The sequence below is a fragment of the Buteo buteo genome, chromosome 5 (genome assembly GCF_964188355.1).
Source record: "Buteo buteo chromosome 5, bButBut1.hap1.1, whole genome shotgun sequence".
NCBI classification, from domain to species: domain Eukaryota; kingdom Metazoa; phylum Chordata; class Aves; order Accipitriformes; family Accipitridae; genus Buteo; species Buteo buteo.
This window is the reverse complement of record NC_134175.1, coordinates 27,435,962-27,455,391: the sequence shown is the minus strand read 5'-3', so window position 1 is coordinate 27,455,391 and position 19,430 is coordinate 27,435,962. Positions and strand designations below refer to the sequence as shown.

Genomic DNA, 19,430 nt, shown 5'->3' with positions numbered 1-19,430 from the left:
GGGATTTTTAATTGATAAATTATGAAAATTCAGATTGAATCAGCATCTCAGGCCCACAAAAAGTCCTGCTTCAAAAGACAGGAAATCTACTTGAGTATGATCACCTTTTACAGGCAGTAGCAAGTCTGTGAACTAATTATGGTGCAGTTGCCAAAACTACCAGTTGCAATGCCCTACAATAACAAAGGTAAGTGATGAATCTAAGAAATCCTCAACTTGATAGGAACATAATTATCAGCTTTAGACCATCCTACTCTATACCAGTTTCCTGGACTACATTCTCACTGAATGTCAAATCAAAAGAAGTACTTGTGTTATCTTCAAGACTCAGTGCATAAATAGCACAAGAGAGACACTGACACCCCCACCTCTCCAACTAGGACTGTTTTGAGCAAGTGTGACACCATCCTGTAAAAACGAAAACGTGTCAAATGCATGCATAATTCTTTCAAGAAGGTTGTGCCTACAATAACTTTTCTCTTTCCAAGCAAAAAAAAAAAAAAAAAAAAAATATCCTGGACCCATTACTTTTGTCTGGGATAACTGCATTGAGGGGCAGATTCTTGTAGAAGAGGCTTTAATTTAATTTAGAAAAATTCCAAGCATCGCTGTTTACAAGTTTAGTTCTCATCACAACCAAAAAAAGGAACAAAAGCCTAAAAGCCAATCTCTTTTAGGCACATTTTCAAAGACCAAGAACAATGTATGGTTGGTTGTTTTTTTGGTTGGCCATCCATCCCCTCCTCTGCTCCTTTAGGGAGACTGGGCAACAAGGTAAGACATTTCCCTTTCTGCTCTCAGCTTGAATGATGCTAAGAACCTTTTAAAATTCAATACTCTGTAGGCAGTAGCATCTTACAAAAAAAAAAAAATCTCTGTTCCTCACATACGTTTTCCTAAAGAAAGATCAATTTTCTAGGTAAGTAGTTGTCACTCCTGTATAGATTTGTATTACTGTAAGAATCCTCAGCTTCTTTTCTTTCAAGTAAAACCATCAGAAACTGAATGTACTCCTCCAAGAACACAGGCAACAAAAAATCTGTTAAGGGTAAGCATAAAGTAAGAAACAAGAAAGCACATTGCTTCCATCTATCAAAGATTAATAAAATACAGAAGAAAATGATACGTTTTAGAAGATTGAATTTTTAATGACTGAAGAAGGGCCCTTTGATGCAGAAGACAACACTGAACATGCGGGAGTCATCTAAAAAAGGATTTAAAAGGGTGAGAAACAGATCAAGTGTCTTTAAATTGTCCTCCTGATTACAAGGTCCAGGTACAAGAAACAGGTATTATATATCCAGAATCCTGGAGCAAAAATAAATGAATGAGAAAAAGTGTCAAAGAGAAACTGAAAAGCTGGAAATGAAAACTGAGCTTGTGAATCTGGAAGAGAAAACTGTGGAAAGAAAAGGTGTTTTCTAGGGAAAGAAAAACAGGACACTGTAGTAGGCAAACTTTTCACCCCATAAAAGGGGTGTGGGAAAAAATAAAGGATGAGGAGATGGAAATTAGCGAGTATTTTGGGGAAGGAGAATATATAGCTGGAGACTAAAAATTAACTGCATGCAAATCAGATGGGAAATGGAAGATGGATGTTTCTGTTTAACAGCATCATTTCCTTCTGAAAAAGCAGCATTTCAGTTCATGGCAAAATGAAAAATGTGTTCATCTCAAGTCAGAACACAATTTCAGGCTAGTAAATAAATAAAATAATAATTAAAAAAAAAGACTGCCAACATTCCCCTCAGCACCCAATACTAAACTGCAATGCCAAAAAGCAGTATTATGTTGTTCTATTCTGTAGATTATCTATTTGAACCTTAATCCTCTTTCTGCAAGTCAGAGCTGTGCAACAGATCCATTACTGGTATTAATCATACAAACACTTGTGTTGCACAGCAGTTAACATGACGTGATAATCTGATAATTCAACCACTGATAAAAACTGCTAAATATATTCCTTAACTCAGCCCTAAATCATGACAAAAATCTCTGTACATAAAGATTTCTGGAACAATTAACCTGCAAGAAAGTTGTTAAGACTATATTAGTCTCAAAACTGTTGTTCATATCTGTCTTTAGGTTTTGAATATTCTTATCAATTTTTAGATTGTATTTAATTGACAAGTCACTACTCAAAACCTGTGGAAAACAGTTGTAATGACAGAGTTAAAGAAAGATGGTTTTATTAAGTAAAGCCATCCAGAAGGAAAACACAAAGCTACTGTAAAATTAGACTTAATTTGAACAGAAATTTTGCAACAAGAATTTTAAGTTTCACCTGATTTTTAAGGAATAGAAACCGCATTAAACAATACTTCAGTCAAACACTCTAGTACCTGCTTCTCATGATAACCGCCATTCATAGCAGAAGTTGGCATGGAGAATGAGCTCTTACCTACAGGGTCTTCACTGTAAGAAACAACCAACCATGACTTTATCACCTCTCCCACACTTGATCTAAATTGCAATTTTCTTACAAGCATAAACAAACTTTGAAGATTCACCCAAGAGTTCAGCACACATTTCAGGAATTTCTCAAGATTGGTTAAAGCTTTGAATCATAAGGTACACAAAAATTATAAAGACACAATATCCTGCAATACAGGTTGCTGAAGCTTTCAGTAAAACTGACCAAGAAAAGTGCTTTATGGCTAAAAAAAACAATCCTGTGGTTTGTTTTGAAAATGAAGGCAGTGGGAATCAATTGAATAAAGGCTTCAATCAGAAGATACTAACTTGAAAGAACAAAAAATAATTTCCCTTATTTAGAAACTGGCAGTTAATTCAACCAGAAGTTTCCTGCTGAATGCATGCAGTATTTTATCCACGGACAGACTCGAGCCCCATAAATCCTTGAACAATTTTATTGTCTGTATCTCGTTCTTTCTGCTCTCACATTCATCAGGAAACCTTTTTTTTTTTCTTTTTGCCCCCATAAACACTCCTGAGGAGCTGTAAGTCTATACAATGAGCAAGTCAAAGCTCTCACATCTTTGATTAAGGTGAGGTGGAAAGTAATGATGATTCTTAGGGAAAAAAAAGAAATCAGCACAAAGACGCTGCCTCATGTGACAAGAAGATGCAGTTTTACAGCAGTTTTGAACCTTGAATTGTAGTAATTCCTACAACTAGTACTGAATCATAGGTTGATACTAATTTATTTTTATCTCTCCAGATAGATACATACTTTCCCACACACACAAAATGCTAAAAATAACACTTCTGTATTTATTTTAAAAGCATTTCATACATAGCAATTACAGCTGAATCATAACTACATCACCTCAGATTCCTCTTTTTTTAATTAATAGGGTGGTGTGCTAACCAAAATAAATTATCTAAGCACCACAAACTAATATCCAAATACATAAATTATTCATATAAATGTAGTAGTTTTCAAAGATGCTATAAATTTTGATATTAAAACCTGTGATGCTTAGTGCGTTTTACACATTTTCCAAAGCAGAAAGTGATAGGAAAGAATCTGTTGGAATGAGATGTTAAGGGAACAAAGTAATATTGTCTAGAGACTTGACTACACAGCTAGCGGGATATTCTATTTTGTCTCCTCCAATCATATGTTCTCTACAGAGACATGAAAGTCAGTGGAAACATTTCAGAGATTATAGTGCTGCTGGTCACAAAGCTACTGTACTCTAGTTAGCATTGTATTTAATTGATTCCCAACAGTTCCATATATATTCAATTTACCCATACTTTAAGTCTCAAAACAAGACCCGGGAGTTGCTCTGAAAGGTTTCCTACAAAATTAGGAGTAACAACTTCTGTGTTTACAGTGCAGCAGGGAAAACCAAGCATGTTTGCACATTTTTTTTTTTGCATACAGTTAACATTCATGTATTTTTAATTTGTGATTGATAGGGGAAATATAAAGTTTCTCAAATCTGAGACACAAATAAAGCCCTTCACAGGATTATGTAATATAAGATGATTAATATTCAGTAAATTAGCACCCCATAAAGTATATGAAAAGTAACACCTTAAATTCATCTGTGTACATCTGGTTATTTTTGTTTGCAGCAAGCAAAGGATTCACAGAAAAGCAAATATTAAGTCAAATCTCAAGAACACCAAATAAAGTGGTAAAAGAAAATTACCTTTTTTTTATGCACCTAAGATTCTGACATTAGTCAGAATTAGGTTGTTTTCTGGGTTTTTTTTCCTTCCCCCATTAAATTTATTTTTTCTGACTAGATCTTGCACACAGAACAGTTAGTAGTTGATAGACTGCAATGGTATTAAATGCCAACAGTTAAGTAGTTCTCTAAGCAGTTACCTAACAAGCAGTTTTAGACAAGTTATATCTCTGTTGATATGACCTAGAATGTATGTTCTAGATTGTTCTCTCTATTCTTTATAACTGAATTGATTTTCTGGAAAACAGGATTTTTTTTCTCTTTAGAATTCTTCAAGTTATGCTTCACTGAGAATTACAATCCTATGCATGCTTAGTATTACGTTTCATGCACAGAATTAAAGAAGCTGGGAAGAAAATACACAATCATCAGAATTCTTAGTTTACTTCCATGTAAATTGCTTAGTAACAAAACAGTACAAGAACTGAAAAAATAATAGGCAAACCAATTTCTGATTACTAAATTAAACCAAGTTTAGAATGAACACCTAACTGTAGCCCAGAACTCCACTTACTAGTTACTATTATACTAATAAGGTTACTTCTACACACATTGTTTCAAGCCACAAGAAAATCAACAGCACTCTCAGGAAAATTTGAAAACATACCAATTGTATTGACCTTACACAGTGTCTGAAGACAAAACAGATTTTGTCTGATGATCTCCAAGACTACAACAAAGCATACTTACAACTGCTTTAATTCAATACACTATTATTCAGAGGACTGTGAAAGCAACAAAACACATTCTTTTAGCACTATCCTAAATTTCAAGCCCCACTGATAAAGTCTACAGCTGCCTGCAAATATGATCTTCAACTCAGAGCTCTTTCAAAGACAGAGAGAGCTCTGAGAATGACTGCCTTGCTACAGTACTTTTGTCATAGGATGTTTCAACAGTCCAACCAACAAACCTTTTCAAACAGGCTATAAGCAAACATTTGAACTGCTTGACAGAAAGAAGCAATTGCATAAGACAAATGTCCTATGAAATATGTGTCAGTCTATTTGCTCTGAAATAGTACTGTTTCTTAACCATGTTAATAACAAAAAAGAATAAGAAATTAGGCTTACGGTCTGACTTTCAGGAAAGTCCATCTTCAGCAATTTGTGAGCACATTCTTCAAAGTCTAAGCTGCAATAATAGAAAAAATACTTCTCATTATCTCTGCAATATACACTACACAAAAAACATTTCAGAACTATATTAAGATTTATTATTGGTGCTGAAACTTCAACTGTTTTGAAATAAAGTATCTCATTAACTCAGAAAGCTGTTTTATTGGGTGTTTTGTTGTGGTTTTTTTTAATAAACGTTTTATATTTCATGAGTTTGTATCTGAAAATTAATCCAAAGTCATTACATTTGCAGACAATCTGAAAACAAGATGACTTGGGTCATTATCACTATTACATCATCTTACAAAACTCAGCAAAACACAAACATGTGAGCTCATTTTGCACAGCCTGAAAAAACACTGGAATGCAAGCACTGTACATAAGCTCCAAAAGCAGCATGTACCACACTCTCCTCTTTGCACTCCCGTTCTTTCACATTGAAAGCCTTCAGCTACCAGAAAGCACCTCCTCCCACCCCAGTAGAAGATGAACAAACTTAAGTATGGCAACAAAGTATTGAACAGTAACTTTGAGAAATATAAGAGCCTTTCATACATCTCCGTAGTGTATTAATTCATATGTCTAATGATCAATACCACAACTACATTATTTCACTCCTCATGCAGGTTCAGACCTGCAGAATATTGTGGGCCATGCTTACTTTTAACAATGGAATTGAGTGGCATGCAACAGATTAATGTCTTCTTTCACCCAGGTGACACAGGGGTTATACCACCATGTTTTGATTGTCCATGCCATGTAATGCAAGGGGATTTCATTCTCAAGACGAATACAAATACAGTACACTTCAGGGCTGGTATCTGTATTCAGGGTTGGTATCTGTATACTTATTTTCCAAACAATACAGATGGCAACAGGCCTGAAGAGTACCACACTGCAGAACTCCTTACTCTCAGAAGAGGAGAAACTCTACAGCATCTCTACTTTAAGCACGTCACAATTTTTTTCAGAAATTATTAAGATGCTGTATAATCTGCAGATTACTGACTTTTATTCACTCAGAAAATTTTGATTACAGCAATCCTCACAGAAAAGTCCCAGTGCATTACTCAAACATTTTGAAACAAACAGAATTCATCTTAGAATGAGAATTTGGGTACCCATTTGTCAAAACAGTCTGCATTATACAGTTGGGTCAGGCTCCATAAAGAACACTTCCCTGCCTTTTTTTTTTTTTTTAAATTGCACATTAAAAAAGAATTTAAAAAGTAAGAGAATTCCAGTTCATCCATTTCAAAAGAACTACACTCATAGGTGTACAAATTTTATTTACCTTGACTGAATAGCAAGATAAATTGTACGACGGAAGGAGACCAAGTTAATTTCTGTTTTGTCATGGACAGTAACTTTCTGACCTGGGAAAGACAAACATGGTTTTGTAAAAAGCAAAACATTAAGGCAGATATATGTAAACTCTTAGAACAGCTCCTCTATTTACTAAGTCTGTAGCACACTATGTACTACTTTTTCTAGAAGTATTTAGGACTGTTTAGCACTTTTATGTATTATTTTTTATTTTTACAGAGAATGGAAAAAAAAAATCAGTATTTGCCTCATCTGTAACAGGTAAATATTTAGAGATACAGTTTTAAGAGGATAACTCTCCTTTTGAAGGCTTTTCACATGACTTAGCCACTGCAACCTCTGGGTTTAACACTCCTTGTCTACATTATTAGCAAGGTATTTTCTGCGTAATTTAACTATACAATGCTTTATGTAGCCTCCCTGATTTTAACAGGAAATTCTTTGTTTCTGTTATGTGTAGGATCTACGTTCCAGCACTCTGCAGAAGTTCTGCTTTGCCCTGGAGCAAGTGTAGAAAAATCTGTTCCAAACTAAAACCATTCCGGGAACACCTTCATAAGGTATTCAATATTCCTTCATTCTTTTAAAGTTTGGTAATAGCATAAGTGATGAAAAGTTATGTCAATTCTCATACTTTTCATCAGCCTGGTAGCTCCGCTCTTCTGTGAAATACTCCAGGAAACTGGTGAGGAAATCCATTCCTGGTATTCTACAAGAATGGGACGTGGCTGGCTTTGTCTGCACAAACACTTCAGTTATGCTTATCCATCTTTTTTTTTCCTGGGAATCAAATACATTCTTTGAAAATGTGTCAACACTGACTGCTTCCACTAAAGATCAAGAAAGGGGGCTGAACTGAAGTAAGAAATGAGATATAGAGGATGTAAATACAGTTGTAAGAAAACTCATTCTGATTTTGAAAGTAACTTAAAAATATGATAGAGCACTAGAAAGTGTCCAGAAAGGTTGTCTTTGCTAGTTTTTAAGGAAGTGTTTTCATGTTCTTTTTTTCAATAGCTTATGTTTGAAAGGCTTTTCTTGCATTAAACCAATATGGTCAAGAACAATCAGGCAAACTTGCTTTTCATTTTCTGCCTGTGTTGAATGCTTCCTTTTAGACCATTACTTTTATACTACTTGCCAGTAAACACTTAGATCTGAGAATAACTTAAGATTAAAACATCCCTTAACACTTGAACAGTCTTAGTTTTGCAACATGTGTAACAAGTTAAGCTTTTCCTTCTTGTTTCATCTACAACCAATCAATCACTAGAAAGGTGCCAGTCACACACTTACCATCTTCATCCTCCTCTTCATCATCATCTTCATCTTCCTCACTACTTCCAGCCTCCTGATCTGCTTCAGATTCACTGTCACCTTCATCAAGAATTTCTGAAAGAGCAGTATCCCAGATTAAAGGAATATAGACCACAGTAGTTTCATCACCAAAACCACCTGATCCAACACCTAAGAGTGAAAGGGTGTCTCAGGTGGAGGCTGTGGCAGAGCCCAAAAGATAGGTATGTCATAAACAAATGAAAACATAGCTGGAGAAACAATACTGAAGAAAATAGCAGGAATACATTGGAAAGGTCTATGATCAACTGACAATTTTCTGGGACACAAATATCACCCAATGTTAAATAATAAAGGTTGGTAACAATAGTTGGTTAAGTAAATGCCCTATAAATAAGTGTGTAAATATATAAATATTATTTATAAAACGTGCGTACGCACACCCCTACCTTTCTTCAGCATTTTGTATTTCTCTTCATTTTCCATAAAGTTTGGATCCATCTTGAAAACATCTTTAGAATAAAAGAGAATCTTTATTTAAAATACAAAATGAAGAACATGATGAATATTTAATCTTAAATTTGTTTTCATGGGGAATGCAGTCATAGAATTATCTGCCATTTCTAACTTACTAAGAACATCCTCTGGGTTGTAGTCATCTTCTAATGGCAACATATGAGTAAACTGATCCTCCTCTTCCACTAGATCTAATCCCTCTGGAATGATTGGATGATCCTTGAAGCCATCCTTCCGAACAGCAAACATGACTTCTATCATATACTGAACACGCATATCAATTTTAGATTCATGTAGAATGTGTCGAAGACGGTCAAAGATTGCTTGGGAAAAAGACAGAAATGTAAATATGAAAAGGATTTACTAATACAAACATCAAAAAGACAAATGTTCTGGCTAATTACACTTACCATTAATACCTCTAGGAGAAACTTCCGTTAATTTGAGCCCGCTCTCTTTAATAAATCCAATCGCTACTTCAATACTGTCATCAGTAGGCCTTTCAAGAAGCAAAGTGAGCATTTCCAAACATAAAACCTCATGAGCCTATGGAAAGAATATCACTAAAGAATCAGAATGTACAATGTTACACTATTATTACAGTCATTTACTTGATGGAGCAGTCCAGCTTTTGAGGATGTCACAACACACTTGTTTAATCACACACACAAGGCAACAGTAGTGGGACAAAGCTAATTAAGAGAAAGTGAAAAATTTCAAATACAATTTTACCACCTGTATTTACACCAACTTCGTAGTGAATGTGACTATGCTATTGAAATGAACAAGCAAGCAATGAAAAACATTTTGCCATTAAGAAAAAACAGAATGCATTTCCACAAAGCAAATAACACAGCACTTACTTTACAGAAACTAGTTGTAAATGCATTGTGCCTATAACTAAATCAGGTCTTCCAGGATCAGGCACATAAGCAAATGGCACACTTGGATTAGTATGCTTTTTACCAAAATGCTGTACATTCCCAATACATTCCTGAAACACTGCTTCTTGCCATTATTTAAATTGGAGTATCCTGATTTCTAACACATAAAGTAGCAGCATAGAGCTGGATACAAATTTGATTTAGATGCAACTGAGTCTAGTTCTGCCTACACAGATGTTTAAGTCAGATGACAGTGTTGCAAGAAAATCTGTTTAAGATCTGTGGGACAGAGCCTTAAATGATGTTTGCTTTGCATCAAGGTTTGTCTGTATACTAGCCCAAACATATTTACAAAGTCTGGGGAAGCTCTGGAGCATAAATGCAATGGTAAGTGATGAAAACTGCATAGGCAGTTACCAATGTCTTTTCTAAAATGGTCCTAACAACTTAACGCAGCCATGAAAAGGAAACCTGAACTCAGATTTTCAGTAACCTTTAGAACAGGGAGAGCATCTTCACTTAGGCTGCTGCTGTCTTGAGACTAAAGAAATAGCCATACAGGGTTTGGATTGAGAAGAAACATGAAGTAACATACCACATTCTGATTCATCAAATGTGCAACAAATTTTGAAGATGTTAGACAGAGTTGCTGCAAAAGAAATAAAACAAAATTTTAACACATCGTATAGAGAAGAAAAAAATTTATAACTCAGACATACTACGGATTTGTTCATCTCAGATTAAGTCATGAAACTATTTTGGGATATTGATTTAAAACAAACAACCAAAACTACTATCACAGTACCAACCCAGAACAGGTTGTCAAGCTTTCACGATACTCTAATACTACTATACTTACTGTGCTAATGATAGGTCCCAACCTACAACTCTTGGATGTGTTCCTTTGAAGTATGTAATTTAAATACACTTGATACAAGGTTAACGTAGCAGAATTACAAGTTTCAGCATGTTGCTTCTTCACATTTTACATACCTTATCATTTCTGCGATATCCTTTGCGAAAATTTAGTATCAACCTCTTGAGAATCAATTCACCAATATTTGGAAACTTTGAATTGATAATTGCCACAAGAGCTGCATAAACATGGGTAAAAATTGGAGAGGCACTCTGAGCTTGCAAAATGGATCTAGATAACAATCCCCTGTAAAAATACATAAGTTTAAGATTTTTCTGGTAATAAAACATTTAATGTTTTTATTCAGTACATATCACATAAAATAGTATTGTACAGTTGGAATAGTTAGAAGGTACCAGATGGTCAATTTCAAACTATTGTTTATCATGCCAGAAATGGAGTTTAGCAAAATGTTGCCCAAATGTGTGTGACCTCAGAAATTCTTAAACTGATACCTTATCTTTATTAAATATTCCTATTAGAACTACATTTGAAGATGATAAGCATGCAAAAAGTCTTCATCTTGTATCCTGCAATTATCCCTTTTTTAACCCCAAAGCAGGCTCTTCTTAGCTTTGAAGTTCATATGATTGTGCTGTTTCTTTTCCTCAACTGAAAACACAAAATCCTGTTTGTGCCAGAAAAAACATCTGCTCCACAACTATTTATGAGAAACACATAATTGTGTTTCAGTATAACGATAACTTCAACAAGCAAAACAAATTTCTAAGAAATAAAAATTCTATTTCCATAAAAGGTCCCTAACAATAAATATCTACCTAGGAGTAATAAAACTGAATGCTCAGTAAAACCGGAATCAGCAAAGTAATACTTTTCAATGCTTTTCTCAAATGAAACTGCATATTTTCAACATAATAATTATGTTTTGGAACTGAGAACTGATTATAAAAACCTACTACTTAGAGCCTAAATGAATGTAAACACCATGAGATAACAGTTATTATACTAACGTTCTCACTTAATGTATGTCAAGACTAAAGTCTGAAAAGAATGAGACTCCTGCCCCCAGTTTTGCTTTTTCTAACGCTTTAGCACATAGAATTTTATTTTTGCTGTATTACTCCATTACGAATGGGTGAGAAAAAAAAAAGCCCTCCAGATATGAATCTTCAAAGTGCACACACTGGTGTCCGACTCTGTCTTCTCTTTGGTCTGTTGAAATCTTCAAAAAACCTCCTACAGGGTACTATATACAAACTACATAAGGACCTTATTCTTACTTACTTTAGAGTTGACAAATGAAATAGAACTCACTTCATACTAGTGCGCAGAAACAGAATATTTAATTTTGAAACTGTTAGTTCTTCCTTACAAACTGAAACTGGTCTGGTTCAGATCTTATTTACCCTCTTCCTAGAAAACTCAGAAAAGGATGTTACGGCCACATAAACCTTCATGTCATTACTTTTATACGCACCTTTGTGCAAATTTGGAAGTAAAAATTAACTATAAAAAGGAAAATGGTGTGATTTTACATCTACATTATTTTGAAATTTATAAGCTTATAAACCACACACAAACACTTCCACAGACAAGTTTATTCTAAAAATTTTCAATAAGCTAATTTTTAAACTAAAATATTACTGGTTGTATGAAAATTAAGTTTCAGTGACATGAAACGCAGAACTGCTTTTTACTTGCCTGCAACAGACTGTTTGAAATTTCATTATGACTTTTAACAGAAATCATATTCAGGAACTACTTGCTCAACCCCCAGATTTTACTTAATTCTCTTCTGTTATTTTTACATTATTTGCAGGATTCTGATCTTCCCATCACGTATGACATACATGTAACTAACGCATTCCTTAGCTATAACCTCCTCAAATAACAGTGATTACGTTGTGACTGAAAAAGTGTTGCCATCTGTTTGAAATGTAACAGAATTAATTCTGGATATTTTGTTCAGAGGGTTTTTTTGTAGTGGTTTAGTTTTGTTTGTTTAAATGGTAGCCAATCTAAGAAACCCATACTCCTTTAGACTAGCATATTTAACCTCTATTGACATCAAAATTGAAGCAAGGGAAGTCATCACACAGTACTTGCACAGTCACCATGATGTAGTACTGAGCTCAAATACCATAATAATCCCTTCTCTTAATTACAACAATAAACAGTCCGGCCAGATAACTGCAATAAAATTTGTTTTGCTAGATACTGGCTACAAATATTTGTCCCACAGAAAAAATCCGGGAATACAAAAGTAAATAGACAGACTGTAAATTGCAAGTCATTCAAATAAAATGCTTAGGAAAAACCTTTAAGAAAAGGAAACATATGTCATCTGTTGCACTTTTATTCCTCCAAACATACAATTCCTTTACCCCCCTGGCCCCTTCCCCAAGTAGGGGACTAGTCTACATAGGATAATGTAGGCTAAGGTTAACTTCAAAACCTGACTAGCATCCATACACTACACATAGCACACATAGTGATATACACATGAACAGTATACATATTAGCAGAACCGCTAACATTTGTTTTAACGCTAAGAATTGTTCTAAAATACTAAGACTTACCTTCCCCGAACAATATTTTCTTGAAGGAGCTCATGAATGATATTTTCTATATTAGAAACGTTCACTTTATTGACAAGACCATTGATCGACTTCTTCAAGGCTTCCCAACTCATCCTCTGATACGCCAAGCTATTACAAAGGTATCACAAATTACTAATGCATAAATTTGAGGTAGCACTGAGTGAATTTTTATTTGTATATGAAAACGTGAATGTAAGTTATAATCAGTAAAATAGGTAAGAAAATAGTCACTGCGTGTGAAAACTAGTTCAGAATTATACATTTAAATACTAGGAAATCACTGAATAAACATGATATCCCAAAATGTAATTCTCCACAGATATGTTACAACACAGTACGCTCAGTTTTCTAAGATATTCCAAAAAATCCCTGGTTGTGCTCTGTATCCCACTTTTCCATTTACACTTTGCAGCAGAAGCAGGTACAGCCATAATCTGATTCTCTTACCTTTCTTCTGATAAAAATATACCTTCAAAAGAATGATCACAGCCCTCAAAAGATATCCTATTTTCACCAACATTCACTAAAACCCTTCACTGTTTTGCTTTTCAAAATTCTAATATGTTACTTTCAACTCACCTGTTTTTATCAGTGATTTGCTCCTGCATCATCCTCAGCTTGGCAGGTGGAATATATGCACCACCTGTACGAGTAAGGATTGGATCCACTTCTTCCTTCTTCTTCTTTGAAGTGGTCTCATCATGAGCAAGTGAGCTCTGGACTGTTGACTCCTCTGGACTTCTACGATCAGGTGATGAGTATCTTCTCTGCTTCCTTCGATCAAATTCTCTCTCCTCCCATTTCTCATGGTGTCTTTCTCTCCCCCTTTCAATCCTTCTAAAGAAAGGAAAAAAACCACCACACATCCAAGGGTTCACGAAAAGTTTACACGTTTTATTCTTTAAAATGCATATTTGTTACTGATTAAGAAAGGTCTTGGTACCTTCCTTCTGAAGTTCTGTCATCATAGTATTCCCTTCTTGAATATTCCTGATCATATCTGCTGTCATCAGAGTATCTTCTCTTTCTGGGAGATGGAGATCTGTCACGATCTACATCCCTATTCACAACCCAAGACACAACATTCTTAGCAACAGGCTTAGAAAAGCAATGCTATTAGTATCTGCTTCCAATGCAATGTTACAATACAGAACTGCTCCACTTCTGCAATGTGAGTTTCAATATACGCATCATTCAAACAGAAGATGCTCCTTTTATAATAATTTGTTGTCAGCAAAAAATAATCAAAAATCACAGCAGCACTGTAGAAGGAAGCTCCTCCTAAAACTTAAAATTAAATACCTAAAGGTAATAACATCAAATACTAAAGGTAAATTCAGCACTGTGCATTCCTTGGAACATATGCATTCATTTGTTTCACCTACTTCTGCCTGCGTAGCATGAAACAGAACAGACACTATTAGAAAAAAAATGATACTGTGTTTAGTACAAGAAGTTTCATTCCAATTAAGATGTGAAATTAAAAGTAAACTGGTAACAGTTCATCTCATACCTTGGTAGACTGCAAATTATATTTCTCCACCTCCTGCTGGCATCAATAATCTTACTCTAAGGTTACAATGGTGGTATCAGCAACATGTGAGTCCAAGCAAAAAGCTGGCATCTAATTTCCATTTTCAAGTCCCGTGACAGTTTAACTGAATGCTAAGGATTTTTTAAAGATTTAGTTTTAATAAAAAATCTATTTAATTACAACTATATTGCCATGCAAGTATTTTACTAAATGTACACTTATTTTTCAGTGCTCAGTTATGGTGCTATATAAAAAGAAACAGAACCTGTTTTTTGTGTGTTGTAGTGGTTTTTTTTTTAACTTATCTAACTCGCTATCTGACAGATGTACAGAATTGTAGGGTATAAAACTTAATCATTCTACCTGTCCTCTGGAGATAAACTTCTCTGGCGTGAACCATAGTTTTCCCTCCTCTCGTAGCTGGAGCCATGCTTTAATAAAACAGAAAGAAAAAAATCAAGCCCCAACATTAATTAATTACTGTGAGCATGTATATCTTGAGATCAAAGCATATCATGTTTTCAGTTCCCTACTCCTTTACAAGAAGTAAGGGCTATCAAATAAAGCTAGTGACAGTCAGTTATGACAAAGAGAGATGGTTCTAAATAACAAGTAATCAGGCAGCTGGACTCCCTGCTACAGGATGCTGCAGATGCCAAATGCTTACACGCGTTCAAGAGACTGGACAAACACTGAAGAGAAATTCACATAGGTTACCAAAAAAATGTATCTGGCTCAGCAAGCTGCAAATAGGCAGAGACTGGGAGAGTATGTGGGCGAGTACTTTTAGTGGTTGCCCTGTTCCTAAACTTTTCAAGGCATCTGCTGTCAATTACTGCTGGAGACTAGAATAGATGGACCTTCAGTCTGCCTTTCCTGCTTCCTTCTTCCATACACCATTTTACACTTTGTTGCATCACATGCAATACCATTAACAGAATTCCACCACTTCTTGTTTGAAGCATGTCTTTCCTCTCTCCTAAAAATCCCTTATATTGCACAATTTCTCCTTACCTTCCTCCTTTTTACTAACCATGATTTATTTTCTCATGAGTCATTCCTAGCTTCATACATTATAAACATCTAAGTCACACTGTTCCACTTAACAGATCGTGGAAGTAAATTTAAATCTAGATTTTTTTGAAATGTAAGTTTGCACAGTTAAGTGATACACACTTAAATAGTTCACAGCAAATTCTGTGGGCTGAACCATGACATACAGAAGTATGGAGTCATACACAAAAATTGGAGCATAACAGCATCTACAATGCACGTAGACATTCACCTCATCAAGATGTTTCAAGACTACTTTGGTACAGCTGAGAAGCAGCTTTTATAACCCCTATACTTTTCTGTAGGACTGTAAGGGTCCTCTCTCTTCCCTTAAAATATTATTTATGATTTTTCAGAACCACAATCTTATGTTATCAGCCAGTGATCAGCTGTGAAATAGGTAACACTTCACATCAATGCAGAAACTCAATGCAAGGACTTGCTTATGCACCTTGACTGAACTTTTTGCAGAAATACTAATCTCATTTGAAGTGGCATTCTATGCAATAGCATGCTAGCATGCCAGTTTTTGCCCCACCAAAGAACCAGTGAAAACTGTTGGTTAGTAGAATACAATGACACCTCCTTTATAAGCAGACCCTGATGGACAGTTATACCCAATGATCTCCAAAAACTTAATTAGAAAGAAAAGTATCTTCACTAAATGGCAAGTGCAGTGTTTATAATGAGCTGTGCAAGTAAAACCAATATTAACTGAGGCTTCCTAAAGAAATAATAGCAACACAAAGATTATGAGCACCATTGTATCAACAGACTGATGAGGCTGACTCACTATCACTCAAATTGGGGTGTGTGTATATGTATGTAAATTATATTTGTATTTTTGAGGCCACTACAACATATCCTAGAATATCACCTTCCCTAGGGTATGTTTCTAACACTGTGTTAAAATTATTCCCACTATTATCTTGCCTGAATCAAGACAACGGTGCAATACAAATGCATTGCATCATTTACTGGGAGTATGCAGCTGTACAAAAGTACTGTCCATCTGACAATTTAATTCCAGAGCAACATTATCTTTGATGGCAAAGCTAGTACAAGAAATTCACATTTTTCAACAAGGTTTTCTTGCCCTTTCAATACTCATTTGTGGGACTATACCATGCAGCAGATCACTGAAATCATTCAAGGTTAAAATAAGTCCTGAAGTTGTTGGTTTTTTTCTCCAAATAATACGATGCAAAAATGTATCCTAAGCTTCCAAGAAAGTGGTAATAAAAATCTTTGAAAAACACAGAACAGTTACTGTATTTAAATGGTATTTAGCAGATAGGATGAAGTGGGTCTTTTTAGGATGATCCATTCTCATGAGTTCTACATCATCTGCCTTTGCCCAAGCAGACCCAAAAAGACAAGTGTTCACAGAAATAAAACATTATGGATGTCTCTGTATTTGGCAGTCATCATGTCTCCCTGCAAAAGCAGCTATGTTTGCTGAAGAACTTGTCACCCTGAGCTCTTCATGACCAGGCTTTCTGCCACAAGTCTTCTTCCTCATCCATTTTGATCAAACGGATTAACTGAAAGCATCCAAAACAGTGCTGACTGGCTTACTTTGACACATGAGCGAGCACTACCATTACCATCAGATTAGGAAGACGTAAGAAAGTATCAACTACCCCTTAAGCATCCCTATTAAAAATCACTTCAGTCAGAAAAGATGGAACCAAAAGAGTGAAGAAGCCTATGCAGGGTCAAACTCTAGAATTATAGGCAGAGAAACACCATAGATTTGAGACAGTGTATCAGTAGATAATTGCTCCGCTAACCAGTCCCAAATTTAGTGTACTTGACAAATATCGCATTTCTAAAGCGCCAATTTCGGAGAGTAATTTTAAAGCAAATTTTTTTTCTTGCATTCCTAAAACTCACTCCCATCCATTCAGAAATGTACCACACAACTTTTAAAAGGGAAAGCTTTAACTTCCACAGTAAGAAATAGAGTTGCCACATTAACTGCTACTCCATGTCTGTATCTTTCCATTTTAACATCACTGTTAATTTTTCAACACCTCTTTTCTTTATTTCTCCACATACTTATGTTCTCTGTTAAGCCATCAGTCTGTCACTTTTCACCCATTACTTTATCATTATATCCTAATAATGTTCAGAACTTCCGATGTTAGGACAACAAGTGCTAGAAACAGCTGCAATTCACTGACTTCACAGTAATATTTCTCTTGTAAACAGCTGCTGTCCATTATGGATATTGTTTGCTTTACATCCAGGGAGTTTCATTTAACATAACATCAACTACAGGCCTAATCACCAGTAAGAAGGGAATAATCAAACCCTACGGTTTAGGTTTAAGAACACTTACATTTACTTGTGTCACCCTGCTCTTCATCTTTACTTCCTACTTTTTATGAAGTTCTGAATGTGCAGCAATGAGGCAATCCAAGGTGGAGTTCAGCACATGAAGAACATTTCATCTATAACACACAGAAGACAATCATGAACTTTCTACTGCACACAGTGCAGGAACCCGCGCTTTTAATTTGTTCTCTAAAGCTATGCTTGCATAACTCCTTAAACCACAACAAAGAGCCCCCACCCCCCCCCGAAACCTAGTCAGATCTCTTAAGGTTACACAGCCCCTGTCGGAGCAGACAAAGGCTGTAAAACGGCAGCCGGGAGTTCACCAGCACCACCGTCGCGGCCACCCGGCACAGCCGGCGCCAACAGCGAGACGCGGCGGCCAGGCCGCGGCAGAGGATGCCGAGGCCCTGCCCACGGGCCCAGCCTCACGACGCCCAGCCCCGGCCCAGCCGACCACCGAGCTCTCCGGGGGGCTGCGCAACCGCCCGGCCCGCGGCCCCCCGCCCGCGGCTGAGCTGCCACCGGGGAGGGGAGGTCGTGCCCCCCAACCCGTGGGAGGACCCGGCCGGCGGGCGGGCGGGCGGCGCTCGGGGGCTCCCCCCACTCCCGGGGAGAAGGGTGACCCGCCGCCCTGCCCTGCCCGCGGGAGCGCCGTCACCCACCAACAGCCCGCGGCCCACCCAGCTCCGCACCTACCGCCCGCCGCCGCGCTGGGCCGCAAACAACGTCGCTTCCGGCGGAACGCGGCGCGCACTGAGCGCGCCGTGCTCAGGACCCGCCCGGCGGCGGCGTTCGGCGCGCGCACGCTGACGGCTACAGCCCCGAGAGCCGCGCAGGGGAAGGGCGAACTTCCGGCCGCCCCGGCACCGCTGCACGACGGGAAACGTAGTTCTGCGGCGGCGGTGACCCGGCGGCAATCTTGCGGGGGGCCGCGCTTACCGGCCTCGTCCGTACCGCACCCTTTCAGTCTCTTATTTAGAATGAAAATGTGTGTACCGGCTGTGGCAGGGAACAAAAACCCCAAAACCCAGCGGGAAATAAGCCGATAGGGTGACTCCTGGGTGAGTGTCTCTATAGCAGCCGTATTGCTCCTTTCAGCTCAGCCTGCGCTTCTCTGGTGCTGACTTGGCAGGTGAAGGCATCTCAGAAAAAACAACCCCGCTGCTACCAAATGTACAACGTTCCTGTCAGAAATATAGGTAACAGCAAACAAGCAGTCGACTCACTTCCCTTCAGGATGAGAAGTTATCCAAAGTCTTCCAGCATCTCTAAAATTTAGTGAATTTTCTGAATGAATTTAGTACACCTGCCCCTTGAATAACACCTGTAGCACTCACTTCTGTCACTTATGCGTAAGCTGCTGGTTAAACATTACTTGAAATATGTCCAGGACAGACATAATACATCATACCATATTGAGTGTTACAATGCTGTTAGGATACCCGTTTATTAGAGGGGGTTTTTTTGGCCTCTGAAAGTTTGAAGTAATTGAGCACCACTGATTCACGCTAACAAAGGGCCTGTGGCTTATTGTAGGCACAAATCTGTTTGGATTGTGGAAAGCAATTAAATGCATAGGGAGGGGGAAAAAAAAGGGAAATGCTATGTAAGGTCTTAAAATGCTTACGGTTCATTTTCTACCCTTGTGAGATAATGAAAATAAACTCTTAGAGGACAGAGCAGATCAGGGTCAGAAAGGCATTAATTCAGCCAAGAGCCA

The 19,430-nt window shown here is 37.0% G+C and overlaps 1 protein-coding gene across 4 annotated transcripts in view; it reads right to left on the bottom strand.

Annotated features, from left to right (window-relative positions):
• The window catches only part of CWC22 (CWC22 spliceosome associated protein), a 33,807-nt gene extending 15,276 nt beyond the window's left edge, over window positions 1-18,531 (bottom strand). Inside the window, exons 1-14 of one of the 4 annotated variants that reach the window (XM_075028323.1) lie at window positions 18,407-18,531; window positions 17,712-17,823; window positions 14,678-14,745; window positions 13,724-13,840; window positions 13,360-13,614; window positions 12,760-12,888; window positions 10,297-10,465; window positions 9,899-9,952; window positions 8,830-8,965; window positions 8,536-8,742; window positions 8,353-8,415; window positions 7,904-7,999; window positions 6,576-6,657; window positions 5,237-5,297 (exon numbers count right to left, since the gene is read on the bottom strand). In XM_075028323.1, coding sequence (XP_074884424.1) covers window positions 5,237-5,297; window positions 6,576-6,657; window positions 7,904-7,999; window positions 8,353-8,415; window positions 8,536-8,742; window positions 8,830-8,965; window positions 9,899-9,952; window positions 10,297-10,465; window positions 12,760-12,888; window positions 13,360-13,614; window positions 13,724-13,840; window positions 14,678-14,745; window positions 17,712-17,738 — 1,464 coding nt within the window. In that variant the 5' untranslated portion in view covers window positions 17,739-17,823; window positions 18,407-18,531. The other 3 variants (XM_075028320.1, XM_075028321.1, XM_075028322.1) reach the window with 3 other exon arrangements.
• Window positions 18,532-19,430: the final 899 nt, after the last annotated feature.